Source organism: Rhinoraja longicauda, chromosome 2, assembly GCF_053455715.1.
Source record: "Rhinoraja longicauda isolate Sanriku21f chromosome 2, sRhiLon1.1, whole genome shotgun sequence".
Classification (NCBI taxonomy): Eukaryota; Metazoa; Chordata; class Chondrichthyes; order Rajiformes; family Arhynchobatidae; genus Rhinoraja; species Rhinoraja longicauda.
The window spans coordinates 34,264,059-34,283,176 of NC_135954.1; the positions used below are offsets into that span (position 1 = coordinate 34,264,059).

The following is a 19,118-nucleotide window of genomic DNA, read 5'->3' on the forward strand; positions in this document are numbered from 1 at the left end:
AGATGCATTTAAGTAAAATACTTTGTCATTTGAATTGAAATTTTTATTTTTATTTTAAGCATCTAAATTTAAAAAGCACAGGAAAATATTTTAGAAAAATAATTTAATATCTTTCAGAAGGCATTTGATACATTTAATCAACAAGATTGGAGAATACGGATTTTTGGGTAATATTTGGACGTCGATTGAGAATTGGATATCATTCAGAATGCAAGAGGTGGCATAAGGGAATCCCTCGGGTTGGCAGGTTGTGATCAACCTCTCTTGAAGAGACCTAGGTGTAGCTGTACACATCATACTGAAAGATAATATGTAGGTGCAGCACATGATTAAGAGGGCAAATAGTATGTTGGTCCTCAATGTTTGAGGATTAGAATACACAAGTAAGGAAGTCACTTTGTTAATGTGGGGGGCTTTGCAATGCACCTAGAGTATTATATATTGTATTGGTCTCCTTGCCTAGAAAACAATGTATATAAGACTGACAGTCTTATGGATTATTAAAAAACTGCTATGTTGATTGTGAATCCATCCTTTTGGTAAGGTTAAACCAAGCACGGTGATGCATTTTTGCAAAGTAAACCAATATAGGGCGTACAGAATGAACAGCAGGGACCAGAGCGGTGGTATTGAACAGAGAGATCTGTAGGTTAGTGGGTAGACACAAATTGCTGGAGTAACTCAGTGGGATAGGCAGCCAGTCTGGAGAGAAGGGATGGGTGACGTTTCGGGTCGTGACCCTTCTTCAAATTGATGTCAGGGGAGTGGGCAGGACAGAGATAGAATGTAGTCAGAGACGGTAAGACTGGTGGAAGAACTGGGAAGGGGGAAGGGATGGAGAGAGAAGGAAAGCAAGGGTTATTTGAAGTTAGAGAAGTCAATGTTCATACCGCTGGGGTGTAAGATACCCAGGCAAAATATAAGGTGCTGTTCCTCCAATTTGCGCTGGGAATGGAGGAGGCCCAGGACAGAAAGGTCAGATTGGGAATGGGAGGGAGAGTTAAAGCACTGAGCAACCGGGAGATCACGTAGGTTAAGGCGGACTGAGTGGAGGTGTTCCGTGAAATGATCGTCGAGCCTAGGCTTGGTCTCACCGTGTACAGGAGTTGACACCTGGAACAGCGGATACGGTAGATGAGGTTGGAGGAGGTGCAAGTGAACCTCTGCCTCACCTGGAAAGACTGTCGGGGTCCTTGGATGGAGTCGAGGGGGGAGGTAGAGGGATAGATGTTGCATCCCCTGCGGTTGCAGCGGAAAGTACCTGGGTTTGGGTGGAAAGGCATGAGTTTACCAGGGAGTTGGGGAGGGAACAGTCCCTGCGGAAAGCAGAAAGGGGTGGAGATGGGAAGATGTGGTCACTAGTGGGATCCCGTTGGAGGTGGCGAAAATGTTGGAGGATTATATGCTGTATGCGACGGCTGATGGGGTGGAAGGTGAGGACAAGGGGGACTCTGTCCTTGTTACGAATGAGGGGAGTGGGAGCAAGAACGGTGCTGCGGGATATCGAGGAAACCATATTGAGAGCCTCATCTATAATGGAAGCGGGGAACCCCTATTTCCTAAAGAATGAGGACATCTCCGATGACCAGGTATGGAAAATCTCATCCTAGGTGCAGATGCGGCATAGACAGAGGAATTGGGATTAGGGGATAAAATCTTTACAGGAAGCAGGGTGGGAAGAAGTGTAGTCAAGACAGCTATGGGAGTCAGTGAGTTTGTAATAGATGTTGGTCAATAGTCTGTCTCCTGTGACGGAGACGGTGAGATCTAGAAACGGAAGGGAGATGTCGGAGATGGTCCAAGTGAATTTGAGTGCAGGATGGAAATTAGTTGTGAAGGCAGTGAGTTCTGCATGGGTGCAGGAAGTAGCACCGATGCAGTCATCAATGTAGTGGAGGTAGAGTTCGGGGATAGAGCCAGTGTACACCTAGAACAGTGATTGTTCGACGTACCCTACAAAGAGGCAGGCATAGCTGGGGCCCATGCCAGTGCCCATAGCTACACCTTGGATTTGAAGGAAGTGGGAAGGGTCGAAGGGGAAGTTGTTGAGGGTATATAAGATAATTAGGGGATTGGACACATTAGAGGCAGGAAACATGTTCCCAATGTTGGGGGAGTCCAGAACAAGGGGCCACAGTTTAAGAATAAGGGGTAGGCCATTTAGAACGGAGATGAGGAAGAACTTTTTCAGTCAGAGAGTGGTGAAGGTGTGGAATTCTCTGCCTCAGAAGGCAGTGGAGGCCAGTTCGTTGGATGCTTTCAAGAGAGAGCTGGATAGAGCTCTTAAGGATAGCGGAGTGAGGGGGTATGGGGAGAAGGCAGGAACGGGGTACTGATTGAGAGTGATCAGCCATGATCGCATTGAATGGCGGTGCTGGCTCGAAGGGCTGAATGGCCTACTCCTGCACCTATTGTCTATTGTCTATTGTCAGGACTAGCTCTGCTAGGCGGAGGAGAGTGTTAGTAGATGGAAATTGGCTAGTTCTGCGATCGAGGAAGAAAAGGAGGGCTTTAAGACCTTCCTAGTGGGGGGTGGAGGTGTAGAGTGACTGGACATCCATAGTAAAAATGAGAAAGTGGGGCCTGGAAAACGGAAGTCATTGAAAAGACAAAGAGCGTGTGAGGTGTTTTGGACATAGGTAGGGAGGGATTGGACCGGGGGGAATAGGATGAAGTCGAGGTATGTAGAAATTAATTTGGTGGGACATGAACATGCAGAAACAATGGGTCTGCCAGGACAGTTCTGTTTGGATTTTGGGGTGAAGATAAAATTGAGCCGTGTGGGGCTGGGGAACGATAAGGTTGAAGGCTTTAGAGGGCAGTGAGCTGGAAGTGATGAAATCAGAAATGGTGTGTGATATTAAGGTCTGGTGCTCGTCTGTGAAGTCATGGTCCAAAGATAAGTAGGAAGAGGTGGCTGAGAGTTGTTGCCTGGCCTCAGCCCGGTAGAGGTCAGTGCGCCAGACTACCACGGCACCTCCCTTGTCAGTGGGTTTGATTATCAAGTCGAGGTTGCTGCAGAGTAAGTGGAGGTCTGTATGTTCGGAGGGGGTGGGGGGGGGGAGAGGTTTGAGTAGGTAAGGGGAGTGGAAAAGGTGAGATGGTTGATGTCCCGCTGGCAGTTGGAAATGAAAAGGCCTAAAGAAGGTAGAGGCCCATCCGAGGGAGTCCAAGAGCAGGTGGAGAAGGGAGAGGGTCATCACTGGGTGGTGAGGACTCCTTCCCATAGAAAAAGGCACAGAGGCAGAGGCAACGGGGAAAAAAAGCTCTACATCGTGGCAAACCCAGAACTTGTTGAAGTGGGGGCGGAGGGGAACAAAGGTGAGGCCTCTGCTGAGGTACTAGTACTATAAGTACTATAAGTACTCGTGCATTGTTCCTGAAATTGTAACTCCGTGATTGTGGTATAGAAAAGTAGGATAGATAGCTAATGGCTGTTTTCCATGGTAGGGGAATGTAAAACTTGAGCCCATCTGTGAGAGGGGAGTGGTTTAAAGGGAATCTGATGGGTAACTTTTTCACAGAGTGATTAGTATTTGGAATGAGCTGCCAGCAGAGGTGGAGGTGGGAACAATAATACTGTTTTAATAAACATGTAGATGGGTACTTGAATGAGTAAGGCATAGATAATTGCTGCCGTGGATTAGTGCAGACATGGACACAATGGGCTTTAGGGCACGTTTCTAAATTGTGTGATTGTGGCTCTAAAGCCATGTACATCCTCCTTGGAGAATATAAAATATCCCATTATTTGAAGACTGCAAAGCTGAAATATTTGATCTTGCTGTTGAATTACTGATTGTTGCACCATTCTGCAAACATTTTGCTACTGTACATTGTGAAAACAATTTTAGTACCATGATAATTTTTTTAAGAAACAGCATGTACTGGAAACCTGAAATAAAAACAGAAAATGTTGGAAAAACTCAGCAGATCAAATTAATATTTGATCTTAATCTGGAACACCTCAAAGATAGGAGATAGGAGTTTCGCCATCAACATAGGCAGTTATTCCTCTGCTCCAGCTAGCCTCTCCTGCGGAGTTCCACAAGGCTCCATCCTAGGCCCCATTCTCTTCTCTCTATACATGCTCCCCCTTGGCCAAATCATTCAAAGGCACGGCATTTCTTTCCACTGCTATGCCGATGACACTCAGCTTTACCTCCCCCTGAAACCCAACAACCAGTCAAATTTAAACAGCCTCTTACACTGCCTTGAGGACATAAAATGTTGGATGGCACAGAACTTCCTCCAATTAAATGAGAGCAAGTCTGAGGTCATCCTATTCGGCCCCCCCGACTCCATCAAATCGATAACAGGCAGTCTTGGAAGTCTATCCTGCCTAGTCAAACCGCATGTCAAAAACCTCGGCATGATATTTGACTCTGCATTAAAATTTGATAAGCAAGTCAACGCTGTGGTAAAAGCCAGCTTCTTCCAACTTCGAACCATAGCTAAAATCAAACCTTTCCTCCAATTCGACGACACAGAAAAAATCATTCATGCTTTCATTTCCTCCCGCCTAGACTACTGCAACTCCCTATACACTGGGATCAGCCAATCTTCCCTGTCCCGCCTGCAACTGGTCCAAAACGCCGCAGCAAGACTCCTGACGGGTACCCGTAAAAGGGACCACATCACCCCGATTCTGGCCTCTCTCCACTGGCTCCCTGTACGGTACAGAATCAACTTCAAGCTCCTCCTATTCACGTATAAAGCCCTAAATGGACATTCCCCCCCCCCCCCCCCCCCCCACATCAAAACTCTTCTAACCCCCCTCTCTAACTCCAGGTCCCTCAGGTCGGCCGACTTGGGGCTACTCACTATCCCGCGGTCTAGGCTTAAGCTCAGGGGTGACCGCGCTTTTGCGGTTGCAGCTCCTAGACTGTGGAACAGCATCCCTCTCCCCATCAGAACTGCCCCCTCCATCGACTCCTTTAAGTCCAGGCTCAAAACCTATTTCTACTCCCTAGCGTTTGAGGCTCATTGAGGAGGCGCTGTGAACTGTTTGCGTGCTACTGTATGTTTCATTTTTTTTCCTTAGTACCTAATCAGATGTACAGCACTTTGGTCAACGTGGGTTGTTTTTAAATGTGCTATACAAATAAAATTGACTTGACTTGACTTAATATTTCACTTCATATTTCAGATATAGGATTTTTCAACATTTTCTGGGTTTTTTTAAATTCTGCACTTCATTATCTCTAAAGTGCATTGCAATGTCCTGAATCACAATTTATCTTCTAACTATAAAATAGATAATACATTTTTGTTTTAATTGTAGTGCAACTTTTTAACAATTATTTATACATCTGAATATCATGGTTTTGTTTTACTTTAATAAACCAAACAACCCAAACAATATTCAAGTTGTGCATATATATGTTGAAAGTGTACTGCAGCACATTAAACATTTGGAAGGGAAGTAAACTCCCACCAACCATTTGATGTAATAGATCTGTCCTTTTGAAAGTGGTGGTTTTACATAATTGAAATAACGTAAGAATAATGAAATAATGCAAGAATCTTCCCATTTCTATCTTCCAGGATGCTTTTTTTCAAATTGCTCGTAATGAGGGTGTAAGATCACTCTGGAGTGGACTTCCTCCAACATTGTAAGATCATTTAAATAATGCTGCCTTAAGGTTAGAAACTTCCAATATTGATCTGTAATTCTCCATTTAAAAATACAATATTTTTTTGTTTGGGTCAATTAAGACCTTTTTGTCATTTTTCCAATTCATCAACATGTTGCAAGTGTATTTCCAGATCAGAAAAGTGATTTTTTAATTAACTAGATGCTGTAAATCTAAAATTAAAACTGGAAATATTCAGCAGGTAAGGCTACATTTGTGGGAGGAGATCACAAATTAGGTCAAGGTCCCTTTGCCAGAACCTGGGAAGGAGGCAGAAATAGCTTGCAAAGCAGCAGGGTGGGTGGAGTTATCTCTGATAGGGTCAAACTGGGGTGTCCATGAGGATAAGTTGTAAATAATGTTATCTGCTCAGTAAGTGACTGGGTGCAGTTAGAGAGTAAGAACATAGATTAAAGACTGCAACAGTTGCGAAGACTTGATCGGCAGGTCAAGCTTTGGCATAACCTCCACTTCCAGAGATGAAAATCGACAACACCACCCTACCTGCAACATTACGTGATTTTTTTTTTTCCTTCCCAATTCTGATGAAGGTTCACTACCCAAAAAGTTACCTTTGTTTCTCCTCCCATAGATATGGCTTGCTTGCTGAGTATTTCCAGCATTTTCTGCTTTTATCACAGAAAAAGTTCCTAAGTCGGTTTCATGTTTGCTTCTAGTTCTGTTGCCTTATAAATTGATACACTTCAATAAACTCATTAATTATATTTCATGTGCTGGTTTGATTGTGAAGTCATTAGAACCATGAGCTCGGAAATTCATACGTGTCTTGTATTATTCATACACAGCACTTTGGGGAAAACATCGGTACATGAAACATAATTAATGACTGACTTAATGTTAATGTTTATAAGGCATTTGTAACCAGAAATAATTGTATGAAATACACACAAACCTTTCCTGTGATTTAAAAAACTCTCATGTTTGCAAAACTCAGTGAGCCAGGCCATATCTAGGAGGAGAAACAGAGTAAATCTTTTGGATAGAAGACCCTTTATCAACACTGGGGAAGGAGGAGAATTAAGCTTCTCTCAATAAACAGAAGGCCACTTCATCTTAGATATAAAGGTCAGTCTCAGTCTAAGAGCTGACGAGTAGCCTCTTGGAATTATTGCAGACTACAGCTATTTTAAAATGCTGCAATTAGAAACCTTTATTTCTCTAATTAACAAAAAGATGCAACCTAATATTGCAACATGAAAATTATTCTGCAATATTACATTACTCTACCTCAAATCAATTTGCTTTAAATACCTTATGGTGTATTTTTTACAGAATAATGGCAGTGCCTGCGACAGTTATTTATTTCACGTGTTATGATCAATTGCGGAATCTCATGAGGTCTCATCTAGGATACGATGCCAGCTTTATTCCAGTGATTGCCGGTGCTTCAGCACGAGGTAATTTTAGAGCACATTCTCTTTTATTCCCCTCTCTCTCCCCTCCCTCGTGCCCTCCACCTATTTTCCACCCTCTAGCTCTGCATTTTATTCCTTTCCTTATCCAGCGCCCTTTTATCTCCTTTTCACCTCTAGTCTTTGTCACTATTTCCAACCATCTGCCTACCACTTCCTGGGCTTTGCCCCATCTCTACTTCTCTTATCTAGCTTTCTCCTATCCCATCAGTCTGAAGAAGAATCCTGACCTGAAATGTCACCCATCCATTCCCTCTACAGATGCTGCCTGTCCTGCTGAGGTTCTCCAGCACTTTGTTTCTTGCTTAAGTTTCCAGCATTTGCAGACTCTGGTGTCCATTCCTCAAATTCTGTTTATCTCTCTGTGTTTACCACCTAAGATAGGACAGAAATTGGCATAGTCTAACTAACATTGCTTTGCTTTTGTGCAAATCAATTAACTGTAGGATTCTTCTACAGAACAGTAAAGCTGACTTAGTCGTGCAGTTTTGATAGCTGTTAGATTTATATACCAAATAAAGTCTAGTCCAGAAGTTCAAGTTGTGCATTGTTGTCAAATATACGTTGAGTTGAACTCCAATTAAGATTTCATATTGTCACATGTACCAATGAAATTTGAATTACCATACAGCCATACTAAAAAAAAAGCAACAAGACACACAACTACATAAAAGTTAACATAAACACCCCCACCAAAGTGGATTCCCCACGTTCCTCACTGTGATGGAAGGCAATAAAGTCCAATCTGCTTCCTCTTTTTATTACAATGCTAAGCATGAAATCCTCCTTGCCCCAAAAGAGAATTGGCTACTATGGTTTCCCATTGTTCCCACTAGACATCAGAAACAGCTTATAGCAAAATATAAAAGGACACAAAAGTGCCGGAGTAACTTAGCGGGTCAGGCAGCATCTCTGGAGAACATGGATAGGTAACATTCAGTCTGAAGAAGGGTCCAGATCAAAAGAAAACATTTCATTGTACCTAGGTACATGAGTTAATGAAGTATCTGAATCATTTAGTGTGTACTTGATTGAGAAGGCGGAACCTGGAGAGAACCAGACGTCCGATTGGCTGAGCAAGAAGCAGAGTAGCGAATAAAAGGAAACAAGTGTGTACAGGTGTTCCTCAACTCATGATGGGGTTACATTCCGAGAAACCCATCGTAAACCGAAAATATCGTACGTCGAAATGCATTTAATACACCTGATCACGTGGCCGGAAGCAAGCTGCCGATCGCTACGGGTCACTGCCTTTTGCACCATCGCAAAATCGAAATATCGCAAGTCGAAGCATCGTTATTCGGGGAGCATCTGTACTTGATTGAGAAAGTAGGTCATAGAGAGAAACAGGCTGCCTGCAGAGATTGACAAGTTCTTGATTACTTAAAGGCCTGTCCCACTTAGGCGATTTTTTAGGCGACTAGGCTGTCGCTACATAGTCGCCAGGGTGTCGCCTGTATGGTCGTGAGTAGTCTCCAAAGAGTTGGAGCATCTTGCTGGTCGCTGCTGGATTTTGAGATGTTTAAAAATTTTCGGCGACTGTTGGGTTGACGCCGATGATCGTAGCTTGACGTCTTCTGACATAGGTGCTGTCGTAGGTTGTCATCAGGTGACGTAGGTGAATTCCATTGGCTACTTCCCACGTCACCTGGCGACAGATACTGGCGTCAAAACCGGAGACCAAAATGACGCGAATTGTCTTCACTGGTTTTCAGTTGTCGCCGACAGGGTTGTAGCTTGTCACGGGTTGACTTCAGCTGTCGTAGGATATCGCCTGTGTGGTCGTAGGTACGGTCGTAGGTGGACGTCCTAAGTTGCGACGATTGGGTCGCTGGTTGTGGGTAGCTTGACGTCGACTAGGTGGTAGGTTGTTGTAGCTTGTCGTAGACATTTTTGTAGGGGGGGTCCAATCGCCGGTTTTTCGGCGACCTGCTCCGACATGACAGTCGCCTAAAAAATGGCCTAAGTGGGACAGGCCCTTAAGGGTGTCAAAGGTTACAGAGAGAAGGCAGGAGAATGTGACTGAGAGCAAAAGACAGATTAGCCATGATTGAATGGCAGAGTAAATTCTGAGCCAACTATCCAAATTCTGCTCCCATGACATGAACATCGAGGTAAGTCTGTTTCTCTCCATGGATGCTGTGTGCTGTGTTGTCATTTTTATATCGGGTTTCCAGCATCTCCAGTTTTGTTATAGTTTTCACATTTTTTTCTGTTTCAGTGGTTGCAGTTACTGTTATAAGCCCTTTGGAACTAATCAGAACAAAGAGTCAGTCTCGTAGGCTGACATATGGAGAACTGAGGAATGTGATTCGGATTGCAGTAGCTCACGGCGGTTGGCTATCTCTTTGGAGAGGCTGGGGTCCATCAGTGTTTCGAGATGTGCCATTCTCAGGTTCGTCATTTTAAAGCTTATGTATAAATCTTCAAATAATTTTTCGAGGTAGATCTGTTTAATGAAGTGGTAGAATGAATGTTTTAAATTTTGTATAAGCTTTGGAATCATAAAATAAATTCTCTAAGAAAGTAGAAATTGTGTAATGCTAGAATTAAAAAGCAAATTACAACCAGAATATGGTGATATTAAAGTAAATAGTTCGACATTACATCATAATCCACTACTTCCAAAAAAAACTCAATGGACGTGTCTTATTTTATTAAAGAACACTGGCTTTGGAGCTGAGAAATTACACTTACATTTTGTTGTTTGTCAGGCAACCACAGCATTCAGTTGGAAAGAAGGAAGAATCTCATTAAATTATCCATTGATGCTTAGGGTTATTTTAAGAGCATTAAAAACAGATTGCAAATATCGATGATGTTTGTAAAATATTCCAAGATACTTTAATCTTGGCCAAATCTGATGGAAATAAATGTCTTTTTGTACAAAGTAGTCTTGGATCCTACAATGGATATAGATTTAATTGTTTGATGATGGCACTTTTTTAATTACAAAGGCAGTGTTTGTCTTGAAAAATGGCCACTAAATTTAGAAATATTTGATTTGGACGTCATACACCTCATGATTCCAGATGTAGGCAATCTTCTGATCTTTACGGGGCCCTGTTCTCCCTAGTTACTCTTTTGCTCTTAATTTACCTGTAGAATCTCTTTGGATTCTCCTTCACTTTTCTGCCAAGGATATCTAATTTAGACCTCCAGATTTCCTGATCGCTTGTCATTCAGGGATCCATACTTCTGCAAGTCTAGTTCTCCACTCAAACAGGAACATGCTAGCCCTGAACTCTCTCTTTTAAAAGCCTCCCACTTACCAGATGTCTCTTTACCTGTAGTCTCCCACTTATGAAAGTTACTGTCTAATACCATCAAAATTGGACTTGCCATAATCCTACCCTTTTCTATAATTTTCGTTAAAGCTATTAGAATTACGGTCACCATACTTTATATTAAACTGTATGGTCTCTTGTGCTCTGCACAAACCTTAAGGTGAGTTTGCATTCTTTGCTCCGTGAAATTGTGTACATATTCTCTGGCAGATCTTTCCAGTGCATATAACAATATGTTAATAACACTTTTAAAATAGTCTATTCCTTCAAAGCCAACATCTAAGTTCTCTGCAGCAGACTTCATACACAACCTGTCCTTTGGAAATACCACATATTTCTATCTCGGTGCCCTGATGACTAATTAGTCCTCTAATTTGACCTTTTAATGTCTATGTGATGGTAGTCTCCAGGCTGGTGTTTAGTTTTGACTCCGATTCGGATATTGTTTCCTGTTAGGAAAACTGGTCTTCTTCCTCCATTAGCTGAGAGGTTAATATTCCCAATAATTGAGATAAAAGGAACAAACAGTAGTTAGGCTCTGATATGTGTATTGACAAATGAGCTATCAAGGACCTATATTTACAATTTGTAATGTTAGTTGAGGTAAACCTCTTATTAGGCAGTGCCTTGATTCAAGGATAACTTCTGCTCCAATCTGTGGGTTCTGAGGTCGCTAATAAGATCAATATGCCACAAGTAGATTTTACCACAGATGAGACAGAAAGCACTTGACTGAACTGGTAGGCGGTTTGTTAAGAGGTGGTATATTTCCAGTCTTTCTGTTTGTCTTCTACGTTCTTCTAGTAAAGTGAATCAAGGTTCTGAAATCTTCTGTTTAGAATGGACAAAGGTGAGAGAATCCCAGCAATCTGAGGGGAGTTACTTTTTCAAGGCTTTGAGTATCTCCTGGTAATTTGGTAATACAGACTCGTCGTTGAGAGTTTTGCAACTCTGATATTAGGCATGCAAATTTTGGGGATCACCTGACTGACACAGCTGAGTGCAATTAGAGCTGGGTATGTTGGGCCTAGGAGAGAATGCTAACATTGGTTGGCTTTTCCTGGATTTGCAGGGTTCTGTGGAGATATGGATTGATGGCACCTCTCCACTGCTTTAAAGTGCTTGCTGGAGATTGTTCCTGTCTCCGAAGGATACAGGAGCTATTGCTCACTGTTGTCACGTGACGTGAGCTTTGTGCTGTGTTTGAGGTCTTGATCTTTAAACATGTTTTCTCAGAGTGCCAAAAGCTGTCCTCCCAGAGTAAATTTCATCCTTATCTGCTATCATTGTGTGGTGGGTGACTCCTGAGATTATGCAAGTTGCCTACATTTTTGTTGTCTCACCATGGACGTTTGCTATCTCATCCTGGACGTTTGCTGTTATAGCAGCATTACACAGTAGAAGAGGATGGTGAAAGGCTTTTTCCGAGGATCTTTCTTTCTTTTACTTGATGAATGAGTTCACATTGACTTGGTGTTCCAGGTGCAAAACATGCATTTGACATGCATTTACTGAAGCATCATTTGCATGCTGCAGTTCTGTGATTGAAGTTGGATGATCATGGTTCTGGAATGGAGGCAAGGTTGGTTTAGCAGTTAGCTTTTTACCCCACTTGTAAAAAGTGGAAGGAAGCTTGTGGGAGGAGGTTCAAGGAAATGAGGAAATCTAGGGGCAGACATGGCCGTGCTTGGTATTTAATCTGACAGATTAAGCCCGTTGTGGACCTATTGGGTAATATTATTGTAGTATGGTGATAAATTACTGAGGGTAGCCAAATCTAGAATACGTTATGGTGTCTCTTAGTTGATAATCGAGGCATTATTTTAAAATAGGATGTGTATAATGTATAATGTGTATCCATGCCATGGTTAGGGAACAAATGTTTGACTGGTGAGAAGAGGCAATCAAGATGAATCCTTGTGATGATTGTCCATATGATGGACAACTGGGGGAAAGCTGTGGTTAATGCAGACAGACCTGCCTTCTGCAGATAGACCTGCCTCCCTCCTGTCTTGAAGATGGTTACGATCACCAAGTCTGCATGTTCTTCACACACAGATTTGGGAAGTGAATGTGTGAATTTCTGAAAGAAGTTCCTCTTCAAGGACTTGGGTAATGATACCATCTGCTTCCAAGATCTTGTCTTTCAGCTCACAAAGACCTTTTGTCTTGTCTGCCTGTAGCGGCACTGAGATGGAGCCAAGGACACTTCTCGAGACATTTATAGTTGTGGAGTTCTTCAAAGTTCTCCCAGCAGGAGCTTGCTGTCTCTGTCTTTTAAATTCTTCTCCATTCTTTGCTCTCTGTGGGGATATCTATTGGGTGTTTAGCCCTGATACATTTCAACATCTTCAGTGGCCACAACTTCTATTCTGCCCTTTATGATGGTTAGGGCAATAGATGAAGTGATAGACTCTTTCTGCTGCCGTAGAAGCTTTATTGTAATGAGTTGTGTCCAGCTTCGTCTTACAAGAAAAAAATGTGTTAATGATATTCTTGAATGTTTGAGTACATGTACATATTGCCTCAATAACATGTCTTTTTCATTTTAGATGATAGCAGTTATGTCCAGAAATAACAAAACAGTAGGGGAAAAGTGTTGCGAGTTTGATAATTAATGTGATTGGTGTAACTGTGATTAGGGTATTTCAATTGTAATCTTGCATAACAACGTTGGTCAAGTTACTATTTCTCGTTTGTGATCATGTTCTTGTTGCTCATTACATTATCATATACAGCAATGTCTTCCCCCTTCCTCGTGGGCAGTTGCCTTACAGGGCTTTCTACAACAAGCATTGACCATTCATTATGTTTTATACTGATCCCAATTGAGGCCAAATATATTGTTTAACTTTTTGAATTTTAAGCAATTTATTGTTTTTATTATATACCACAATTCCCTGAGAACTCTTACAGTCAAAATAGCTGTGTGTTATATGACAAAAGACTTTTATTCAGTTACTGTTTTTCATAGCAGATATTCTGGAATTCGCTTCAGTATCATTTCTCACCGCTCACACAAATTTGATCTTAATTGCCCCAATGTTTAGGTAGATGCAGAGATCCAAAATTTATTTGTTCAATCATGCTGGAAAAGACTTTAGATTGTTGCTCAAATGTCTCCTTTTTAGTTGGATATATTATTGGACCATTAATCAACAGACACATTTAACAGTAATTAATTCCTTCAGTTTAATTATTTCCAAACTTACTTCTCAATTTTTGAATAAAAGCATGTTTTTGTTCATTCTACAATTAATCCTTTTTTTATGTGCCAATGTGCTATCATACAGTGCCCTTCATAATGTTTGGGAGAAAGACCCATCATTTATTTATTTGCCTCTGTACTCCACAATTTGAGATTTGTAATAGAAAAAATCACATGTGGTTAGTGCACATTGTCAGATTTTATTAAAGGCCATCTTTCTACATTTTGGTTTCACCTTGTAGAAATTACAGCTGTGTTTATACATAGTCCCCCCCATTTCAGGGCACCATAATGTTTGGGACACGGCTTCACAGGCATTTGTAATTGTTCAGGTGTGTTTAATTGCCTCCTTAATGCAGGCTTTCCATCACCTTTGGAAACTTTTATTGCTGTTTATCAACATGAGGACTAAAGTTGTGCCAATGAAAGTCAAATAAGCTATTATGAGACTGAGAAACAAGAATAAAACGGTTAGAGACGTCAGCCAAATCTTAGGCTTACCAAAATCAACTGTTTGGAACATCATTAAGAAGAAAGGGAGCACTGGTGAGCTTACTAATCGCAAAAGGACTGGCAGGCCAAGGAAGACCTCCACAGCTGATGACAGAAGAATTCTCTCGAAAATAAAGAAGAATCCCAAAACACCTGTCCGACAGATCAGAAACATTCTTTCTTTTAATTATGGTGCCCTGAAATGGGGGGACTGTGTATAAACACAGCTGTAATTTCTACATGGTGAAACCAAAACGTATAAAAAATGGCCTTTAATAAAATCTGACAATGTGCATTTTAACCACATCTGATTTTTTTCTATTCCAAATCTTAAATTGTGGAGTACAGAGGCAAATAAATAAATGATGGGTCTTTATCCTAACTATTATGGAGGGCACTGTATAATGAAGTGAACAAAGAGCTTGAGTGAAAGAAATATCAGCATAGATCAGTTGAGTCTCTGGTACCTCGTGGCACAAGTCAAGTATATTTTATTGCCTTATATCCTGAAAAGGAACAATTAAATTCTTACTTGCAGCAGCACAACAGATATGTAAGCATAGTACTCAATAGACAACATAATAAACAACAAAACGTTCATTATTAAAAAAATGTCTGCACGGTATTTGTCTTGGATTTGACCTTTGAGAATAATCCATCCCTCTCAAACTGATATTGTTTGCAAAAACCCTAAACATGAATCAACCTCATCATGATGAAATTACTAAACCTAATTCATTTGAATATATTCAATAGGCTGAAACTTTTATCCTTAATTATTCGGATGGGAATCCGTTCCAAGTATATGTTGATATAAATAGATTTTCGTCTTGTACTTTTCATTCAACCACTGTTACCATCTTCTTTAACTGTAATATGAAGACACAGATAAATTGTAGCATTACTCCCACATAGTATCAGTGGTCTTGAAGCAAAACTTTGCTTGGAGGCACATTCATGCACTGTTTTCAGCTTCCCTGTTGCCTTGGGCTCTGATATTCTTTCATTTTTCTGTCCTTTCATTCTGGTGTTTGCTGCAGTCAGTGTCATTTATTTGCTTGTTATCTTTGGTGCAGAAACTTCCAATCTCTATTTTGTGCCTTCATTGCTTTTATATTTGGTTCATCTGTATCACCATGATAAGATACTGACAATGCTTTTCATAATGTATAAGAAAATGGCTGATTGTATTAGAATGGTTTGGAGTAGATTGGTTTTAAGATGTCATTTAAAACTGGAAAGGTGTAAAAAACAAATAGATAACGAGGATGGTACCAGGTCTGGAGATGTACAAAGACAGGTTGTATCTATTTTCCCTGGAGTCTAGGAGGCTTAGCACCTTGTAGAGATATCTAAATTGATGAAGGGCATGGCTGATATCACAAAATTGAAGAAGGGTCTCGACCCGAAACGTCACCCATTCCTTCTCTCCTGAGATGCTGCCTGACCTGCTGAGTTACTCCAGCATTTTGTGAATAAATACCTTCGATTTGTACCAGCATCTGCAGTTATTTTCTCACAAAATGCTGGAGTAACTCAGCAGGTCAGATAGCATCGTGGAGAGAAGGAATGGGTGACGTTTCGGGTCAGATTGACCCGGAACGTCACCCATTGCTTCTTCAGATTGACCCGAAACGTCACCCATTGCTTCTCTCCAAGATGCTGCCTGACCTGCTGAGTTCCTCTAGCATTTTGTGATACCTTCGATTTGTACCAGCATCTGCAGTGATTTTCCTACGCAAGGGCATGGCTGAGGTCAATAGCCAGTCTTTAACCCAGGGATGGTGGAGTTTAAGACTAGGGGGCATTGATTTGAGGTGAGGGGAAAGATTTAAAAGAGACTGAGGGGACAGCGTTTTCACACAGATGGGTGTATAAAGAACATGCTGCCAGAGAATGGTAGAGGTGGATACTATTATGACATCTAAAAGATTATTTGACAAATTCATGGAGAGGAAAGATTTGGAGGGATATGGGCCAGGTGCAAGCAAGCAGGACTAGCTCCATTCTACAACTTGGCCGACATATATGAGGTTGACTGTGCTGTATAACTCTATGACTCTTAAACCGCTGCATTAATTTTATTACATGGTGAGATGTCCACTTTAGCTTAGAGTTAAGGATTAGACCAGTAAATCTGTGAAACCAACAAATTCGTAATCATTTATAGAAAGACACAGGGACATTTTAGTTTGTGTTTAACAATTAAGTTGAATAGAGTAGGATTCTGAAAATCTAGCTGCTGAATCAAAGGCAATTGGTGAACATCCACAATGTCCTACGTGTATATTTCTTGGTTTGCAATGAGGCATTTTGCCTGGAACTATAAGAGTTATACGACAGGGTTTTAATTCAGCTATCTATCTCACAGCAATTTACTGGTATAACTATGAACTGATGAAGAAGCGGTTATGCAAGAAGTACAATGTCAGCGAGCCTACATTTCTGATGAGTTTTTTCTCGGGAGCATCATCGGGCACAGTAAGTTTGACTCTAGTTTTGTAAGTAATTCTACTGGCTAAAATAGGTGATTCTAGGTAGCACCTTGAAACCAAATGTATTTCACGATATATTTAATGCTCTTGTGACTAAATTCGTTCTTATTATAATAATAACTTAGTAATAATAACTTTTATTTGTATAGCACTTTTCATACAATTGAATGCAACTCCACAAAAACCTAGGTCTAAACAAAAATACAATTTAAAGCAGTAAGGACATAGATAGTTAATAACATAAAAAGCACTGATTTATATATTTTTTAAAAATTGAGAGTGTAAATGAACAAAAACACTGAGGTTGTTATTTTTTACAGTAAATGATTAACTTGCTCAAGTACTCACACAGTCATCTCAAATAACTTATTGGCCCGATTAAAAGTATTGTCTTCAGTTAAAATTATAATTTATTAGTTAATTGACTTGAAATCATTCATTGCCTTCCTTCAATACAACCTAGGCTTTCAATGCTTATTGGGGTTGAATTATTTTGCATTTTGCCATAAGTTTTAATATTAAGCCAAGCTCCAAAGATGACTGAAAGCTGAGAATGCCCAGAAGGTAGGCAATGGAAGATTTCTCTTTAATCCAAAGAGGCTCTCCAATTATCTTTTGTCAATCCACATCTGGTAATTTTTGCAATAGTAGGGTTGCGATTGTGCAGTGCTGTTTAGACTTTTGCTCATTTTGTAAATGAGAAAAGTCTTCGTATCATCACTTTTTCAACCCCATTTTGGTTTCCATTTATGGTGAATAGTTCTGCATTCACATTAAGAAAGTTATTATTTCTTTTACTCCCTTTAAGCATTCAGTCATTGAAAGATCTGGTGAAAATATTTTGGTTTTGCATTTTCATTACATTTGGTCCATGAAGGCAATTCTAGATTCTTTATTACATTAACAAATTGAACATTGAATTGCCAATTTTAGGTAACACCCCACTTTATTCTCTTTCTTCTACTCCCCCTTTCCCTCCCAACCCCCCCCCCCCTCTTTTCTGACCCTATTGTGCACTCATTCTCCCACTATTCCTCCCCTTCCACCTATAACCCCCCCCCCCGCTTTACATTTAATTCCTTTTTCAACCCTTTTCTTTCCTGATCAACACTATTTTGTTTTCTTTCCTCCTTCAGTCCCATTTTGTCAACCTTCTGTTAAATTTTCATCCCTAGCCTTTGTTCGCCCATCTGCCAATGAGAAAGTCCTGTCACCTGTATCCAACTATCACTTGCCAGGCTTTGTCCAGGCCTGAAACGTTGCCTATCCATGCCCTCCAGAGATGCTGCTTGACCTGTTGAATTACTCCAGCAATTTGGGGTTTTGTTTTGCAAGATTCCAGTATCTCCAGCTCCTTGTTTCTGCATTTGTCTGTTATTGACAGGCAGCGGGAATTTTCATGGAGATTTTTATAATTATTTACTATTACCTTTTCGAGAAATCCTGCTAAGTTGGACTTTTCTGTTATTTCTCCACTATTTCTACTGATGTAGGATTGGGGAATGCTGTGGAAATCCTAACAGTATTTCCAGATTTGAGCTCTGAATCTGTTCTTGCCACCTATAAAAGCTTTTGAAAAATATTGATTCAGCTTCTAACTAAATGCACTTGAGATATAACAGTCCTCAAAATCTCTTCATTATCTGAAGAACCGGGGTTTATTTGCCTTGCATTGGATTTTTGGTATCCATGCTATTTTCCTGTTCTTTCAATTTGACATCAGTGGAATATGACTGAAAATTGCTGACCTTCAAAAATCATAACATGCATTAATTAAAATAGACCCCTTTGGAAAGGGACTGAGATTGCATCTCTTTGTGCTTATATAAGCTGATATTTGGCATTCATAAATTAAGTTGGGATCTCATGAAGCAATAGAAGATCACAATCATGTTTCTAAGTGTGGACAGCCTTTATTTGGTGTTGTCATGCTGCATAGAAAGTAAACCAATGTTGAATAAGATAAGATGGATTCTCCTGTGGATATGGGATACATGCTGGAAATGGCCTTGACAGGTTATGGCCACACTTGACACTTTCAAGACCTTCGGTTTGGAGAGGTAAGACATCTATAGCAATGATTTAACAGCGAACAGAACTTTTTCCAAGACGTGATATAGATCTATATGTGGTGGAAATACATGGCATAATGTGGCTGAACAGTAAAATATTGCCCAACTTTGAGATAATGAGATGCAAATTCATAACCTAAGCCAGGAGGGTCATGCAGCACAGAAACAAGTTATTCAGGCCACTAAGTCTGTACTGACAATCAAGCATCCTTTGTTTTACACTAATCCTATCCCAACCCATGTTCTTTTCTTTTCATATTCTCATCAATATTAACGGAGATGAGGAAGAACTTTTTCAGTCAGAGGGTGGTGAAGGTGTGGAATTCTCTGCCTCAGAAGGCAGTGGAGGCCAGTTCGTTGGATGCTTTCAAGAGAGAGCTGGATAGAGCTCTTAAGGATAGCGGAGTGAGGGGGTATGGGGAGAAGGCAGGAACGGGGTACTGATTGAGAGTGATCAGCCATGATCGCATTGAATGGCGGTGCTGGCTCGAAGGG

General features: G+C 40.8%; 1 protein-coding gene across 3 annotated transcripts in view; it reads left to right on the top strand.

Annotated features, from left to right (window-relative positions):
• slc25a40 (solute carrier family 25 member 40) overlaps positions 1 to 19,118 on the top strand; it is a 54,601-nt gene that overhangs the window by 15,136 nt on the left and 20,347 nt on the right. For all 3 annotated transcript variants that reach the window (XM_078416977.1, XM_078416967.1, XM_078416985.1), the window contains 4 exons: positions 5,548 to 5,615; positions 6,930 to 7,054; positions 9,291 to 9,464; positions 16,428 to 16,537. In XM_078416977.1, the coding sequence (XP_078273103.1) occupies positions 5,548 to 5,615; positions 6,930 to 7,054; positions 9,291 to 9,464; positions 16,428 to 16,537 (477 nt within the window). The remainder of the gene's footprint in view (positions 1 to 5,547; positions 5,616 to 6,929; positions 7,055 to 9,290; positions 9,465 to 16,427; positions 16,538 to 19,118) is intronic.